This window comes from Crinia signifera, chromosome 2 (genome assembly GCF_055691185.1).
Source record: "Crinia signifera chromosome 2, ASM5569118v1, whole genome shotgun sequence".
Lineage (NCBI taxonomy): Eukaryota > Metazoa > Chordata > Amphibia > Anura > Myobatrachidae > Crinia > Crinia signifera.
The window spans coordinates 71,102,876-71,121,988 of NC_139218.1; the positions used below are offsets into that span (position 1 = coordinate 71,102,876).

General features: G+C 42.4%; 1 protein-coding gene across 1 annotated transcript in view; it reads left to right on the forward strand.

The window, feature by feature from the left end:
- Positions 1-18,365, forward strand: part of PHF12 (PHD finger protein 12) — a 52,698-nt gene extending 34,333 nt beyond the window's left edge. Inside the window, exons 10-15 of the mRNA XM_083172349.1 lie at positions 1,441-1,548; positions 1,903-2,046; positions 9,927-10,028; positions 11,764-11,846; positions 16,393-16,531; positions 17,146-18,365. Coding sequence (XP_083028475.1) covers positions 1,441-1,548; positions 1,903-2,046; positions 9,927-10,028; positions 11,764-11,846; positions 16,393-16,531; positions 17,146-17,486 — 917 coding nt within the window. The 3' untranslated portion in view covers positions 17,487-18,365. The remainder of the gene's footprint in view (positions 1-1,440; positions 1,549-1,902; positions 2,047-9,926; positions 10,029-11,763; positions 11,847-16,392; positions 16,532-17,145) is intronic.
- The last annotated feature ends 748 nt before the right edge of the window (positions 18,366-19,113 follow it).

The window sequence follows — 19,113 nt, forward strand, 5'->3', positions numbered from 1 at the left end:
CCTTGCCTGTTCCCTAAAGTGAGGTGGAAATGTAAAGTGTGGCCATTAAAAAAAGCGGGGCTTGCCACAATATGTAGCCGCCTTCTCACTGCGAGGATTTGTCCCTTACATTGAATACAGCAATGGGGTTTGACAGCAAGGATGGCTTGTTTTAGGCGAGGAAAAGCCATCCTCGCCGTACAAACCCCCTCGCCGACTTCATCGAATTCAGGGGGCAGAGACTTTCTCCCTGAAGTTTCATGTCAATGAACACTGCAGCTTAGTATGGGTACACCCTGGTACGTTTATCGCACAATCATGGTCGTTCTGGTGTGTACCCAGCCTTTAGGGTAGTTAGTAAGGTTAGGTATATACCCCATGGAATGTGGAAACCTTTTTGCTAGTTTCACTCACCCTACCCCTTCAAGTTTTAAGAATTTTTCATGTATGTCCATAAATAATTTTATAAATGATACCCTGTATGGTGCAAATACCATCCACCTAAATTCAGTGGAGGCTTGCATGCATGCATTGACACATGGCCCCGGTCTACTGTATAGGAGGCTAGTGACATCCAAGACCTAATTATTAGAATATTCGAATGAATGCACCATAACACATGTAATTGAGGTTCTAGTGCGATGATGTCACTGCCCCTTATTTTGTGACAGTCTAGAACAGTCGTGAGATGGGTCTTCCAGGAGAAGGTAAACATTGCACTGACAGCAACACATTGTGTGGTATTAGATGAATGACTCGCTGAGTACTGGCTATTTGTATTTACTGTGTGAAAATTGTGTCTGCCTGTTCTTTGTGAGATTAATGTCTTCTGTCCACAGCATCTGTCACTGTTTGCCAACTCTGAAATACATTTTGGCACCAGTGAGCGGTTTTGAAAATTGGCATTGTTACATATGTAATTTAATGTAGAAAAGCGCTTAGATTTCTCATCGTTCTGTGATCTAAAATGTCTATTTTATTGACTTATTTAGTTTTCAGAGGTGAAACATTCATGTTTTATAACCTTATAGAAAGAAATTGGCTTGTTTTCAGATAGTCCATCATTATGTACACAGCTTCCAGCAGATGGCACTGTTAGTAATGATGGGTAACAGTTCTTCAGACCTAATAATTTTCTGTTTTATTCAAGAACACTTTGTAACATTACATTCCTTCTGCTTTGGTAGAACACAAAATCCGTTATTTCAATACCTGGTTATGTGCTCTTTCCAGTACGTTCTAAAGGGCGCCATGTTCAGCCAGTATTTTATAGGAAAAGGTTCCATTTAGTTCCGGGTCCAGGGAGGTGTCACACCGTTTTTCTCTGAATTGAGGAACAGCCCATAAGGTTTACTAGTTATGTAATGTCATGTTTTGCATGGACACCTATACAGTATGCATATATGGACACTGATACATTCTCTGCTATGCTATATCTGAATGACCATCTTCCTGCTTTAGATGGTAAAGTGCGACCTAGTGCATTAATAATCGATGGAACATCAGTTGGTTCTTCAGCGATGATGGAGCTCACAAATTCTCTCAGAACGCTAATGGATGGAAATGGAGGTAAGTGATGGTGATTATATTTCCAGGTGTACAAGGTTTTTTTTTGTTTTAGTTTTATTGTTAGACATGGTGTAACAGAGCTTCACGTCTTGCCTTATTCTCAGGTTGATTGTATCAAACCTTCTTCATTAAATGGCAGATAAATTGGGTCCATTACTCATGTTGGCTATTTTTAGTCAAAGTGGTTAAGTAATAACATATCTCCACTCCATACATTTTTGGGTGCCTACAAAACAATTAAATCTGTCCCATTGTAGAAGTATTATTATATAGGCACAGTTACACACATAGTAACATATGTTCCCACTATTCTACTTCCTCTCAAATCATTTTAAATGCTATTTATTATTGCAGAGATCCAGATAAACCTGCTGGATGAGAAGCTGGTGAAGTTCTTGGCCATGCAGAGAATCCAGGAGATATTCTCTTCCAAAGAGCACCCTGTAGCAAGTGCCACCCGTCCGCAGCCAGCGCCTTCCCTCGGGCATCATGTGGAAGGTTGGTGTGCATGTAATCATGTCTCACATTTTATCTAACAGTGGTTTTTCATGAATTGATAACAGTTGATTCTGTATATTAATGCGACAATAGTCCAAATGCTGAGGCAACTTCCTGTTGAATAACTGCACACTGACAATTTCCCATTATATGTTGTACATGACAGAATATCACCATGTAAAGTAATTTTTTCCGATATCACCTGAGCAGAGCAGTACTATATGTATGGTTTATACAAAATGCGTTCCAGCATTTTGTTTTGCATTAACATTTCTGCAGAACACTATCCTGGATGCTAAATTCATACCTCTGAAACAACTGTGGTGTATTCCATGTTACTATGTGGTAGTTGAGGTCAGGCTTGGAGCACTTCATGCCAAACATCAGTGGGGAAATGTGTACAAATGCAGAACCAAGGTAATGTTATACAAAACCATTTCCAGGTTTGGTACTTATATGTTAGTCAGGCGCCCGGCTACGCTATGCTTGGCTATGTTCTCACCGTAGCCATTGCCGGGCACCCGACTAACATATAGGATTCAGCGGGCTTTGGGCAAACGGGCGGAGCATTATACTTACCATCCACGACATCCCCTCCGACACTCGTCTCCCCGCATCGCTTCCGCCATGACAATTCTCCCCGGGTACGCTATTAGCGTATTAGCTGGGGGAGCATCAGATGCTTCCCTGCTCCCCCAGCGGTGACTACGCTAATAGCGCGGGGAGAACTGTCATGGCGACCGCGATGCAGGAAGACGAGTGCTGGAGGCGCCGGGGACATCGTGGAAGGTAAGTATAATGCACACTACACAGACACACAACACCCACTAACAGTCATATATACACACACAACACCCACTAACACAATCATATGGCCACTATCCACGTCCTACCCCCAGTGTCCACGTGGGCGTGGAGTTGATTTTATAAAGTGTGGCGAGCCACCGAGCCCGAAGCGTGGCGAGCCCCACGAGGGGATGCGTATCTTCGGCCCCTCGCGGGGCTCGCTGCGCTCGCCACACTTTATAAAATTAACTCCACGCCCAGGTGGACACTGGGGGTATGACGTGGATAGTGGCCATATGATCCATTATGTATTAGCTGGGCTCCAGTTACGTCATTTGCGTAAGTTACGTAGCCAGCATAGTGGTGTATTGGTATTCTCAATACACCACTACGCAAACTACGTAACGGGCGCCCAGCTAACATATATGTACCCCAGGTTTTGCTAATCGAATTGTAACCTGTTCGACCATCTCAAAATCCCAGTGTCCCAGCTGGCATTTAGGAGCCTCCAATTTATGTGTCTAAATTGTCCATTTCATCAAACTGTTATTGTACTTTTGTTGGGTGATTATTGAACTGGGATATTAAGCAGAACACATTTGAAATAGAAATGGAAATTAAGGTAATGAGTCCATTGCTAAGTAGAACAGTGGAAAGAATGATATTGGCATAATGACTTGACCTGGCTGACTTAAAACTGTTTCCACCTAGAAGGTGAATATACACTAAGGGCCGTATTCAAATGTATTGTGCTGGCAGCCACAAGAGGATGCTGAACGGAGTTCCGTTCGCATGTATGTGTCTGCCGGCGCCAGCATTTCAGCCAGCACCTCCCAGGAGTGGTGAGCTCAAATGCGTGAATACTATTAGTAACTAAACCTGACCTTAATGGGTGTGATCATCGCAATGAAAACGGTCATATTTGAATATCACTTTAGGATGGGAGATTGGGTGCAATGAAACATTAGAACATAGTCCTAACGGCCCATACACACAGGGTGTTTTCTAAGAGATCTACCTAGAAATTGCACTGCTGGCTCCCCGTGTATATGCTTCTGGGCGGCGGAGATGCCTGGTCTCATGCGTCTATTGCCTGACTAGCTCTTGACTGCATGCAATCAAAATCTAGTTAAATCTCCGGGATGCAGTTACCATCCCGGCGTTCAGAATCCCAATGCCGACACTTTCTCCCTTCGTGGGTGTCCACGACACCCCTGGAGGGAGAATAAATTAGTGTGCCGAGCGTAGCGAGGCACTGGGCCCGCTGCGTGGCGAGCGCACCGGGCCCGCTGCGTGGCAAGCGCAGCGAGCCCGCAAGGGGGGGGCGATCCACGTCCCCCCCCCCCCCTTGTCAGCATTTCGGCTGTCGGGATTCCGGCGTCGGGATTCTGAACGCCGGGATCCTGACCGCCGGGATTCAATACTGAATCCAAATCTCCAGCATATAGCACATAGCATGTCAGCGCTTAAGCGCATTGCTCAGCCCAGGGCTCCAGTTGCCCTTTGTCTATGGGGCTTTATTGTTCAAAACATTAGGACCACCAGGCATTTTATTCACGAAGCAATCTAACAGAATGGACTAATGATGTTCATTACTGATTAAATAATGGGTAAATGATGCGTTCTTTTAGACTTTGAATGTGGAATGATTGTTAGTACTCTGTGCACTAGCATTACAGCTACACTGGGGAATTGTTTAAGGGCAACCAGTTATATTGAGCCAAATCATTCAGCCCCACACATGGACAACAGTGCATCATATTACACATCATTTGCATCAAGCACCAATTCAGATGTCCTAACAAACAAAATGCCGCACATTACTTGTGTGGGCTACAGAAGCAGAAGGCCTGTCTGTTTGCCATTGTTATCTTCTGCATCATGGGTGAAACGCCTAGGAACACAGGAAATGGACTGAAAATATTTAAATGGATCATGTTCATCTGAAGTGTCACACTTTCGGTTAGACCATGCAAATAGTAGGGTGAGGCTATGGAGACAACAGTATGCAAAGGAGGATCTGACAAATCAGCTGCCATCAAATATATAGGAACTGGATGATGCAGGGGAAATATTCTACATTAAACATATGCAGCCTGTCAGTAAAATCAATGCCTGTAAGAATTCAACTTGTATTAAAGTCAATTGTTGGCCCAATTTTCCCACTCCATGTATAATCCGGTGCAAATCATAGAATTAAAGCCCTGCCCTTGATACAATGAGCCCGACTGATTTGACACACACTGTTGACTTTCTGGCAGGGTATTCTTAGATTTGTGTTGAATACACCTGCTTGCTACTCTCTAAAATCTCAGACCATGTTCTGAAGGTAGTCTTCTGCTTGTCCCTCCTACATCTGCCTCTGTACACACTGTTCTTTATGCCTTTGTCTATAGGATTCTGACGTTATCTGCATGCTCTACACATACTTTGTATTATACTCTAACTGCTCTGAAAAGGCACGCGTGTCCTGTCCTGACACACAGTTGGTCTCACATGACTTGTACATTGATGTATCTTATGTTTTGTTTATTGTGTATTGCTTGTTTCCATGCCTACTCGGCCCTACAGAAGTTGTGGCTCCTTACAATATACTATAATGGTGATAAAACAACCACTGAAGACGTTTGGTATGTGGTTTTACTAGTATTCGAGTTCGCTGTTGGCTTTGCATTGGGTCTATATGCAATCATTGCCCAATACAATAATACTAGCAGCAATTCTTCAACCATACAAAACAAAGTATGGTTATGGTAACATAAAGAGGAAGATAAACTAACATGCCTTGAAAAAGCATGTAATACAGCCAGTAGCTAATTATTAAATTAGTTATAAATAGTGCCAGCATATTCCGTTTTATAGATGGGAACAGAACCCTAATGAAACAAGACCGTGACCTTTTATAGGGTGCTATTCGAATGTTCTGGATGCTCCTCAATTATAGCAATTCCACCAAATGGCTACGAATATCATGAAGCCATCTAAACTTATGGCTAAGGCGCTAAAGCATTCCTTAGGGTGCCAAAACCGCAGAGTCTTTACACATCTCTTCTTGCAATCAACACTTTTGTTGGTAAGCTGCTCAATCAGAGGTGTGTCATTCAGGTGCCAAAAGGGAGGGGTAATTCTGTCTAGGAAAAAAAACATTTTGTATCCCAATTGCACACTGAATGAGAAAATAACTACATATTAATCAGATAATACAGAGATCTTGGTTGCATATATCTGCAGATATAGGGTTAAGCCCCCAGGCCGTACGTCAAGGCCTCTCTGTCACTGGGGGTCCCTAATACTGGGTATGGGTCTGGGGTGTGGGCCCCCAACATGCCGACACAGGCTGAGTACTCCAGGGCAGCACACAAATGAAAATTAGTAAGAGTTAATAAGAAGCACATAGGTGCTATGTAGGGAAGTGAAGGTGGGATTAAAATACAAAATATATACAATGTGATAGGAAAAAAAAAAAAGAGTTAATAAAGTGTTAGGGTGTGCTAACCTGGAGCAGTCCAGCCCTACCAACACAGGGGGCACCACATTCCCAAACCCATCCCATAAACAATAACAAATATGTCTGGGCTTAATAGCCCAGTGTAAGGCCACATGATAATGGCATATAACATCTGAGAGCCAGCTTACCTGGAGATACCCCTGGCTTCTCCAATGGCACTCAGGTGTCAGCAATCCCTCCTAATGCTGACCCATCTATGCCTCTCAACTGCACAACACTTTTGTTGGTAAGCTGCTCAATCAGAGGTGTGTCATTCAGGTGCCAAAAGGGAGGGGTAATTCTGTCTAGGAAAAAAAACATTTTGTATCCCAATTGCACACTGAATGAGAAAATAACTACATATTAATCAGATAATACAGAGATCTTGGTTGCATATATCTTCTTGCAATCTCAAGACCCTGTGAGACTAAATGTGTGGGCCCCCAAACTCCACCACCACGGCACTCCTGCCTAAACAGCACAATGATTCATACCCCTTTTCCACTTGCAAAAATATCCCGGGTTTTTGCACATGAACGCGCATCAACCCGGGATTTAGTGCAGTGTGAAAGGGTCTTTGAGGGATATCCCGTGTTCAGCATTCCGGGATCTCTACCCAGGTCCTGACCTGGGTAGGATCCGGAATCGACACGGGATGCGGCCAGTGTGAATGGTCCCGTACCCGGGATCGGGTACACGGGACTTTAAAAAAGCTGCTGATTGGAGCTTTGTTTGGGCTCACAATGCTGATGTCATCTGTAATCGCTCTGGAAAGCGGAAGAGAAGCCCTGGACATGTGCAGATCGGAGCAGACGGGCATCATGGCAAACTGGACGGACCAGGAAGTGAGAGAGCTCCTGAGCATAAGGGGCGAGGAGGAGATAAAACGCCAAATTACTGGCACAGTCAAAGATGCCGTGGTTTATAAAAACATATCAAAGCTGCTTGAAGCCAGAGGCATGATCCGGACACAACAGCAAGTTGTCAATAAACTGAAGACCCTGAGAAAGAGAAGTTCATGAAGGTGCATGACAACAACCGTAAAAAGAGTGGGGCTGGCCGCATTGAGTGGGAATATTATGACATCTGCGCAACCGTCTTCGGGCACACAGCTCTCTGCAATCCTGTGAGTCTGTCTTCAAGTTCACAGTACATTGCTGCAGAAAGCAGCCAAGGCCCTGAAGATACACAGACAAGTGAAGTCTGCCACTCATCACCCCTGCTAATTGAGGACACACCTGATTGTAGTGAGCATGAAACATCCACCCACCTGCCCAGCCCTGATGGCAGCATATCCGTCGCCGTTGAAGAGGTCGTGGAAGCTGCGACCACTGACAGTGGGTTTCCACAAAGTGCCGTCTCCCCAACTTTGCAGAGAAACAGTAAGTTTATTTTTTAAAGACACATAGCACACTATAGGGTTAGGTTGGGGGTGGGGTGGAGGTGGAGCATAGGGTTATGCACAGCATAGTGGTCCTCCAGCAGTTGTGGAACTACATATCCCAGTATGCCTTGGCACAGTTTAAGCATTGCCTAATAGCAAAACTGTGGCAAGGCATGATGGGACTTGTAGGCTGTGGGAAGGGGGGGGGGGGGGTGACATAATATACAGTTATCAAAGTATAACCTGCAGTGATGTCGCAGTGTGTACAAGGGCGTAACTACCATGGGTGCAGGGGGTGCAGCTGCTATGGGGCCCAGAGCTGAGAGGGGCCCATTTTGCCTGTCAAATTATTATATGCTTTATGCATTTTTTAGCATTAGGTGAGAAATAGGGGCCCTTATAAACTTTTGCTATGGGGCCCACATGTTTCTAGTTACGCCACTGATTAAATAGTTTGCCAAAGCTGCTATTTTTATGTATGGTCATTTTCAATTTATATCTTATCTTTACAGTTTACAACGTTCCACCTAGAACGAAGAAAATGAACAAAGCGGGGCAAGCAGTTAGAGCCATGACAAGTGCCCTTGTTGAAGAGCTCCGAGAAATGGACAATGCTATGTCCACACAGGAGAATGCAAGGATCAACAAATTTTTAGAGGCCGAGTGTGAAATGCAGGACTCATTTCTTTCTAAAATCCTGTCAATGCAGGAACGCATGAATAGAGAGGCTCTTGAGCGTCATAGGGAATTGCAGCAAATGAACATGGCGTTCATGGAACGTTTGTTCAATAATCCAAAAGCTCCAAGCCAACACCACAGCTCACAATACCCTGAACCAGGTTATTCCACATATCATCATGGACCATACTTTGGTTCAAGCAATGCTGCAAATGAGCAAACCTCAGAGTTTTCAGTTTTTTGCAATTTGTCTTAAAGCTATAGGCACATACTTAATTTTTTTTGTTTGTTTTGCACTTAAAGTGCCTCGGCACTAGTTTACCTCGTTGTTTATGCACTACTAGTACATTTTGTGTTGCACTTAAAGTGCCTCGGCACTAGTTTACCTCAGTATTTACATACCCTCCAACATGACCCACTCCATTAGGTACAAAATGTTCTGCTCCTGGACTTCCCTGCCAGTGGCAGTTACAGAGGTTGGACTCCAGCATAGTCCACAATTCAAAGAGGGGGGTCACATCAACTGTCAGTGAGTCCAGGACAGTGATGTTTGGAGTGGCATTAGGTGTGGCTCCCCTTTTTGAACATTGGATTGTGCTGCAGCTCCAACTCTGCAACTGCCACTTGCAGGAAAGTCCAGAAACAGAGCATTTTGTACCTAATGGAATGGGCCATGTTGGAGGGCATGCGTTTATGTACCTGTAGTTCATTGTTTTGCACTTAAAGCAGGCATGTCCAACGTTGGCCCTCCAGACGCTCCGAAACCACACATCCCAGCATGCTCCGCCACAGTGTTGCTATTAGAGAATGCAAAAACTATTGCAAAGCATACTGGGATGTGCGGCCTCAAAACACCTGGAGGGCCAACGTCGGACATGCCTGACTAAAGTGTTAATGCACAACTGGTTGTGCATTCGGTTAGCTTGAAATGCTAAACTGCAAGCAATTCTTGTTTGGGATGGGGGGATGGGGGCGGTTTGGACGGGGGGTTGGTATGGGGGGATTGGGACGGGGGCGGTTGGGATGGGGGTGGTACGGGTGGAGGAGGGTTTCTTTATTGTTTTATTGTTTTATTGTAGTGTCTATACAAAGGCAAAATGAAAGGCAAATAAAAATTGCACCTATAATCCAAAGGTGCTAAACCAAATAAAAAAATTATAATTTTAAACACCCTTGTCATCACTTTTTTTTTTAGTTAAAATGACCATTTCATATGGTATTTGCAGTGATTTCCCGGGATCAGTATGAATGGGGCTGTCCCGGGTCGATCCCGGGTCTGAATGCAGTGTGAAAGGGTACATTCCCGGGTAGTGTCCCGGGAAGCATCCTGGTACACATTCCCGGGTCTGACCCGGGACTGCAAGTGGAAAAGGGGTATCAGTTGCTCTATCAGGTGGCATCTAGTCAAGTTGAGTCTCTCCTATTGTGTTTTGTTTATCCTGTAAATGTGCAATGGTACATTGGGCCAATATTAACTGCATCATTATGTGTGTGTATACAGCTGTAACTTTACACATGTACCTTTTTTATCTTTTTCTTTTATAGCACCAAGGAGAGATGTGCAAGCTAGGGCCGTATTCTATCCTCTAATGATGGGTGTTGGTGCTCCAGTGAACATGTGTTACCGAACACTCTACATCGGCACAGGTTCGTTTCATTTTAAAGGAATCTATTTATATAGTAGAATTACAATCTGGAAAAAATACTGTGGGGATAAGACACCCCTAGCACCCCCGTGGGGGTCCAGAAAAGTGGTCTGGACACTACGAAGTGAGTCAGGGAAGCAACATATGGCAAAGTTGCATAACATAAAGGGAGAAGAGGACATGGGGTTTAAGAAAAAAAATGTGCTCAGATCCGATGGGCAGGGTGAGTGGTTAAGCTTAAAACAAAAGAACGATAATCTTAAGTGCTTGTCTCAACATAGCCACCTTTCTTCAATATAACCACTGTACATACTTGTGGCATTCTTTTTAAATTAGAATCAAACCATAATTAGAAAGTTTTTCCCAACGCTGTTGCAGAAGTTCCCACTAATGTGTTGCAATTGTAGGTTTCTTTGTTTTCACCCTTCTGTCCAGTTCATCCCAAACCAGTTTGGATGGTAGTTAAGTTTGCATCCTGTGCTGGCCTTTCCATGATTTGGAGTCTACTAACATTTTCTTTTCTCAGAGGTAGTTGTTGCGTAGGCTGGAGATATGTTTTGGGTTACTATATTGCTGTAAAATGAAACTGACAATTAGGTGTAGACTAGTGAGTATTGCATGATTCTAAATTGCTGTACGTCACTAAATTTGGATCCATAAAAATGGGAAGGGAAGGGGGATTCACTTGCTTTATCGGGTACCCTTTGTAAACTATCCGCTACAATATGCCAGCTTCGCTCACATTTGTTACAATCTTTTTTTGCACATGTTTTACATTTTCTAAGATTTCCTATTTTGACAAATTCACTTGGCACTCAAATGGTTAACAAAGAGGCCTCTAATGGAGCAATTTTTATCATTCATAAACTGCATTGGACCATTTTCTCTTTGCAGCACACTGGACTGGCTAGAAAAAGATGTGTGAAAAGTCCATGGTCTAGGCATCCTAAAGGCTATTTGGCTGCCCTAACCAGGTCTTTACATGTGCTTAGCTGCTATTTATATGCGGTTAAACCAGTGCTCTTGGGAGTGTGTAAAATAATGGACGCCCATGATTGGGTGCCAGTCAAACCATTCCATTCCCCCTCTGTCACAGGGGTTTCTCTACCAAACCTTGAGGCTTCTCAGCATGTTTCAACTCCAAGTTTTGGATGACAATGCGTTCAGTTGCTAAAAGTGGCAGCTCTTCCACATGACACGCCTTGGTAAATAAACCCTACACACTGAGGGCTTGATGCACTAAGCTTCAAAAGTGATCAAATGGAGAGTGATAAAGATCTAGCCAATCAGCTCCTGCCTGCCATGTCACAGACTGTGTTTGAAAAATATCAGGCAGGAGCTGATTGGTTGGTTATCACTCTCCATTTTATCCCTTTTGAAGCTTAGTGCATCTGGCCCAAAGTGAGGAACTATGCTTTTGGCCTACTTCATCCCTAAGATATCCATTGAGTCTTTGGCACTCTACTGGTAGTCCTGCTTGGTCCAGGAAGATCTTTGTGTGTCTGTGTAAGATATGTATTTATTTTTTTCATTTATGCAGGACTGCTGTAACTTTTACCTGTAACAAGCCCACAGGTCCCCTCTTTTTTATTTCTAGAGGTTTACTTCAACTTTACAGCTTATTGCTTCAATTTCAATACAAACTGAAGAAAAATGTTCTGTTATGTTCTACTGCTGTCTCAAAAGTGTGCAACTAGCTCCTGAGATTGAGAAGCTTGTGTTACCCTTTATTTCAGGAGCTGACATGGACGTGTGCCTTACAAACTATGGTCACTGCAACTATGTGTCTGGCAAGCACGCCTGCATATTTTACGATGAGGTGAGTATGCTTGCACACACTTTTATTTTTACATGTTGTGTAAAATGGTTACTCTATATTTCTAAGGACAGGATTTCATTTCACGATTATTTCATTTAACCTTTCTCTTCTTGGTTTCTAGGCAACTTGTTTATGTTAAACTGAATAATAAAAAAAAAAAAAAACACAGTTCAAATAAGCACGTTGAAGACCCACTGATTTGCTAAGTGAATGCAAGTAAATGTAAAATATTTTATACTAGCTCTTCACACTGGCGTAAGGGGCTCCGCCCCCTTAACCTGTGAAGATCTTTATGGTGTAAAATATGGTTTGTGCGGGAGGAGCGGGTGTAATTTTTTACAGGTGGATGTGGTAGTGGCGGGTGGCATGGGTGAGTGTTCGGTGCGAGGGTGGGCAAGGTTGATTGCGGGTGTTATTGGTGGGAGAGAGGCGGGTGCGGGGATACTGCAGGTGGGGGTGTTGGTGGTGTGGTCCGTGGGGGTGGACCGGTTGAGTGAGGGGCAGTTGCGGGGGTGGCATGGCTGCGGGATCAATGGTGTTGTAGGGAAGGTGTGTGGGTAGTGGGGTTGGGTGATGGGTGTTAGCAGTGTTGGTTCGGCTGGGTGTGGGAGGACTGGGTTGAGGAGGTCCGGTTGCGGGGGTGGGTCCATTAGTAATGCGAGTGGAGGTGATGTAGTGGGAGGGGCATGTGTGCTGGATTTACAGTTGTGTGGGGGTGCTGTAGCTGGGGGAGGGGTGGGCACAGCGGGTCCTGTGTGGGTGTGGTGGTGTTGCAGTTGGGTGAGGGGCAGTTGCAGGGGTTGCTGCGCATGGGTGAGGGTCTGGTATGTGTGAAGCGCGTGTGGGTGTACTGTGGGGCTTTGGAGAGAAGTGTGTGTGTGTGCGCGGGGGTACTGTAGGTGTCTTTGGCTTAGCTGCAGGGTTGGCATGTGTGGTGTGAGAGTGCTAGGGGTGGGTGATGTGCTGCTGGGGGCGCAGGATCGCCGCTCTCTCTGTCACACACAGGGAGAAGGGAGACAAACAGCAGATCGATGGACGGACACCATAAAATGCTGGGCGTGTCCCTAGCACTTTGGTGCACTCGGCGCGGCGGAACGTGTTAATGGTGGATGCACTGGCTGAGTAGGGAAAAGGGGTTGGGCTGGATGAGGAGCAGCGGCGAGGTGATGTCACCGTGCCAAGGGCTGCTGGTGGCATTGTACAGCACGGTGCCCCTCCCCTGCCAGCACAGCACCTGTGAGAAGCGGCTCTAGGATTGTGGGCAAAGTCATAGAGCTTTGATAGGCTATGGGTGGGCAAAGTCATAGAGCTTTGATAGGCTATGGGTGGGCGAAGTCACGTGCGTCTGTTTGCTGACATCACGCAGCACCCAGTTTCTCGGGCACAGGTAATGTCTGTGGGGTGTGTAAACTTAAAGTGGCTTTTATAAGGCTGTGTGTGTGGCGCCCTGGTGTCATCCCAGTAAGTCCCTGCTCTGATGGCCCATTGTGTCTGAACTGTATCACTCTGTGAGTGTGTGTGTGTATGACTCCGCCCGACATTATACACACTCACAGATTGATTGACAGTTCTGGCTAAATATATAAGAGATTTGTATTTTGACAAGGTCAAAAGGCCAGATGTACAATGCTTGAAAAGTGATAAAATGGAGAGTAATAAACAACCAGCTCATAACTGCCATGTTACAGGCTGGGTTTGAAAAATGACAGCAGCTGATTGGCTGGTGGTTTATCACTCTCTCCTTTTTATCACTATTCAAGGCTTAGTACATAGAGCCCAAGACTAAATTTGTCTGGAATATAACCCTGCAAGAATATTTTTTACAACTTTTAAGAAGCTTCACTAAAGAAAAAGAGAACAGATGTGTATTACCACCAGGGTAAATACCAGGCGCTACTTTAGGGCTTGATTCAAATTTAGCAGCAGTTTTAATTAGGGATAGTCAGTCCCTAAATATGTAGACAAAAAAAAGAAAGAATGTAAGCTGCGCTTTTGAGGAAAGAATAACCACAATAAAACTGAACCAATTTATTACCTAATAAATTACACTAAAAAATGGCATGATAAACATTTAAAATACACTAAATATCGATTTAATTTATGCAAGCCTTGATTTATAGTGTAACTCCACTTTAAATGGATAAGAGTTGAGATTTGTAGAGAAAGCACCCCACTGATCCTTCCTTTTAGTGGATTCTGTTCCTATTTGACTAAGATGGACAAAGAAACAGTTTTTTGGTGTGGACCGTTTTTAACACTCACGGATAGCTGCCACTACTGTGTGCGGCAGTTGTAGTGGTCTCTGTGAAGATGGGATACTGTCCTCAAGTCGACTTTAGATGGCACAAAATTTGGCAATGTCCATTTCAAGTCCTGGTTCAGATATCCGTTGGAAGAAATATTGTAATCCACCGTCCACAATGGGAGGGAAGGAGTGGGGGTGCTGTAAGCTTTAGTGGATTTACACTATAAATCAAGGCTTGCACCAATTAAATCGATATTTTAGTGTATTTTAAATGTTTATCATGTTATTATGTTTTAGTGTCATTTATTAGGTAATAAATTGTTTAAATTTTATTGTGGTAATTCTTTCCCCAAAAGCGCAGTTTAAATTCTTTATTTTTTTGTCTACATATTTAAGAAGCTTGTAGCTGAAAGATTGGAGGATTTCCACAGCTATAAAAGTTGCCAGCACATTAGAATGTAATGACAGGTGACCAGACCTCTGAACCTTCCCACCTCTATAAGATTAACAGAAGAAACTGAGGGGGCGGAGATAGAGGGAGAGAGAAAGTGTTCGGCTACTGCTGAGAGAGATGGGCAAAGGATGGCGTGTACCCAGAATGAAGCCATGCATTACAGCTAGTATAAAAACATTGTTCTACATCCCTGTCCCTTCCCTTATTGTTAACGTTATAGTAATAGTCTAGTACAGCGGTTCTCAAACTGTGGGTCCTGACCCCAAAGTGGGTCCCGACCTTCTCAGCATGGGGTGGTGACTCCATGTTGCTGACCATCAGGCTGATGACTTTTCTAATTTCAAGTCAGTGATTCAAGGAGTCTGAAAAATCGGTTGAATTGTCTGTTATTTTAGACTCCTCACATCACTCTGTGCCTCCACAATGCTGCCATGTATGTGCCGTCGGCTGACTACACATGTGATGTGATGACCTTCTGCAGTAATTTGCTGGGGTCCTGTCCTTATTTTTATTGTCTGATGGGGTCCCAGAGCAAAATAGTTTGAGGACCCCTGGTCTAGTATGTATTCACCTTAAGATGTCAGTAATATAAAGTTGTACTTTACGCTGTGGAATGCTTTCCAGAGAGAAAATGGAAGTAGACATGAGACTGGAAACTGCAAAAAACGAAAACAAAATAATGTAGATTTAAGGGGCAAATATTGTTTTATTTGCATTGTAGCACGAGTAGGTCATACATTTAATTATAGTTACATTTATTGCAATTTTTTTTTTTTTTAAGAAAAGTTGTATGGATGTTCTTTGCCACGTGAGGAGGAGTTAAATGTTTAGAAACCTCCGTTAGACGTTATATAACGTGTAATTTCTGAAATAAACCGATTTATAATGATGTTTTTTTTAACAGCCATAGCTTCAAATTTCAATAGAGACACATTGGTTATTCATTTATGATTTTAATGATCAATTTTTAGTATGGTTAGGGACTTGATGAATATCATGATTGTCCCCTTCTCCTGAAGTACCAGTGATGACCGAACTTGCAAAATCCCACACGCCTAGCACCATTAAATAAATTCTATAAATAAACCTATGTTAGATGTTTTTGAAAACCATGTAAATAATTTGCATAATGAAAATACATAAGCTCGAGTACTATACACATGCCGAACTGTGCCAGATAAACAGATTTAAAATTCAAATCGCTCATTTATCACATGACCTCGTAGATTTAAAATGCCAAGATCACCGCTGCTGGTTCTAGCTTCACCAATGTTTAATATTAGAGTTTATGCAGGTTAAAAAGTATGATGAGGTGGTTTATTTGTGAGCAAAGCTCCTGATTTCTTTAGTTTAATGAGGAATTTGCAATTCATCAAATGTGCATCAGAATTAATGATTTGTGGCAGTTTATTAATAAGTCTCCACATGAGGTTTTCAAACGTGACCTATTAAGGATCTCCTAAATAAGTGCAATTGAAGTAATCCTATATGAACCTGCATTAGTGGTGGACACTAGTACCTATGTTCTACATTACATATGAGCACTACCTATGCCTGGTTACCTGTATGTACTTTAATAGTGCCGCAGTTCATACTCTGTCCTCAGGATCACAAACCGTGAATACCGTATTTTCCACACAGGAGCAAAGTAGAAATAACTAGCTCCACTTGTGGATCCTTTAAAATGTCAGTGACCTGGAAAACAAACTGTTTGAGGTCCTGAGGACTGTCAAGAACCGTTGCTATAAAATATGTATTACCATTTGTACATCTTTTATACTTTCACACAAGGTTGCTCATAATGAAGTTATGCATGTAGATAACATGTTTTCTTCTGTCTCTTACAGAACACAAAGCATTATGAGCTGCTTAATTACAGTGAACATGGAACGACAGTGGATAATGTCCTCTATTCGTGTGATTTTTCTGAAAAGATCCTCCCCACCCCTCCCAGCAGTATTGTTGCCAAAGTGCAGAATGTTATAAGTAAGTTCTCTCTTGCAGGCACTTGTCTCTTTCTTTCCTTTTGTTTTAACCATTTTACTTGAATATACACAGCTTTTGCTAGAAATAGCTAGTTAGGATACCCCAGATGAAATGATGAATTCTATTAGCCCTGATCACTTTTGGACAAATTAAACAGGCTGATATTGCAACATTGTGTTGTTTTTTGTTTTTTTGAAAAAAAAAAAAATTGTTAAGATCACTCATTATCACACTTTTCTAAGTGATCTGTTTAGATAATTAGGCACAAATCACCCTGTGTGTACATCACATAGCGATGACTGCTATCCCCTGCTCAGATCTTTAGCATATGCTGTCAAGATTTAGATACATTTCTGCATGTTCATTAAGAATACTAAGTAATACTAACATTGGAGTGTAATAATTCTCACCAGTGATCGGTGTCAAACCCAACTATGATTTCTGAAATCTAACTCATCTATATTTGGACATGAACACAGTTTTCATAATATTAGCTCTTTACACAATGGATTTGAAATGAAAATGAAATGCAGCTTTATTTCAAGGGTTGCTAAAGTACCTTTTTAAATGTGCCTGTTCTATACTTTTTTTTCCTTTTTCTTCCCTTTTCCTAGAGCGGCGTAAGAGCCAAAATCCTGAGCCAGAGCCAGTTAAGGAAGAGCCAGTAATGAACTCTCAGGCGCAAGGTCCCCATGCACAGTCATGTAATTGCAAAGCCAGCAGCTCTAGTCTCATTGGTGGAAGTGGAGCAGGCTGGGAAGGCACCGCTCTTCTACACCACGGAAGTTATATCAAACTGGGTTGCATTCAGTTTCTCTTCTCCATCACTGAGTTTGCAACAAGGCAGCCCAAGGGTGAGAGCGATGCCTTAGCACAAGACCTGGAACTAGAAGACAAGCTATCTTTGAAGTCGTCCCACCAGGTGCCCGTTTTACGATCCAACTCTGTTCCTTAGGAGATAAAAACTAGAACTCTAACGAGACAAAGAACTCTTCCTGAAATACAACATACTCGTCAGAGCAAACATGTCCTGCGGCCTCCCGGAACCCCTGTTTTGGCCAGAAAGAGTTTGCACATTTGCATGATATGAAGAAACGTCACGTTTTATTTTTGTTTGTTTTTTCTTCTCTGCTCATTTTTAGGGGCATTTGCACATATATTTCTATCATACATTTCATATATTATAAATATATAAATATATATATTTTTTTTTTATCGTAAGACTCAAGACAGCACCCCCCTCTGTAGTGAGTATTCCCAGACAAATAACAAAGTTTGGAGACCAGAGAAATTGCATTTAGTTTGATTTATATTCTTGATGCTATTGTAAATTAATCAGACACAACTAACTATTAATTTGTGCCAGTGACTGGTTTTAACAGAAAAAAAAAAAAAAAACATTTTAATTTTCCATTATAATTATTTATCTGCGTACAAGAGTGTCCCACTTCAGAACCCTCAGTATGACCACAGTTGCAATAAAAGCATCTTCATCATAACTGCAAGTACAGCCTTCGGAATTTTGTACATACACAACAGATGGCCGACATTTTGCCCTGATTTTTTCGTTTTTTTAAACATTTTTTAAAATGTATACAGTGCCGCGTGTGATATGCCTTTTGGCTACTGTCTGTTGTAACAAAATATTTTGTTGTATACTTCTTTGTCCCTTTTTGTTTATTTTTAATGTAATACTGCCACTTCTTCTTGAGGAGATTGGACGAGATAGATTCAATGTAAATATAATTGTATCGTTTTAGATTTTACAAAACCTTTTTTTCCTGTACTCTGTGTATATATATACATATATATATAAAAAGTTGATTCTTTCTGATCTTGTGTAATTCCTTTGTTATCTGTATATTATAGTAATTCCCAGGTGTCATCAATAGATATTCTAATTATAATTTTATTAAGGCACCACAAGTGTTTTGCAGCACCGTACAATGGGGATACAGTAAAGAGACAACTTTACATTACAGTAAATAAATAACAAAAATAGAGTACAGGTAAAAAGAGTACTACTAGGGGCTGGTGGCCAAAGATGGAGATGAGTATGCGGACGAAGATGGTCGCTGAGTATGGGAGAGCTGTAAGTGAAATGTGAAGAGAAGAGGGCTTTGACAATAGATATGGATCAAAGCATATTTCTTCAGTATGTTTTAGATTGTTCTATTTAAATATGAGTATTGGAATGAATTCGTAAATGTTTAAGGATGCGTAGAGTTAAGGCTATAGTTCAATTTGTAACCAGCTCAAGATATATGTAATCTTCCTCTTTCTGCTCATGGTGGCTAACCACGCATGTATAACCACGCAAAGTGAGTCTAAAGGTAAATCTGCCGGAAAGACTCGGAATGCCCTTCTGTTTTCCATATTTTCTGTGCAGAGACAACTATGTATTGATCAAGCACAGCTGTTCTGAGCAACAAAGTTGATTTAAGTGTGTTTCTTCTATTGTGGATAATTTTTTGTGTGGATCTTTTAATTTTTTTTAATGTTTATTTTTGAATGAGTACTATACCCAAGCTATATGTTCATTGTGCCATACCATTTAAAACATTGTTCAGCTACTGCTGCAG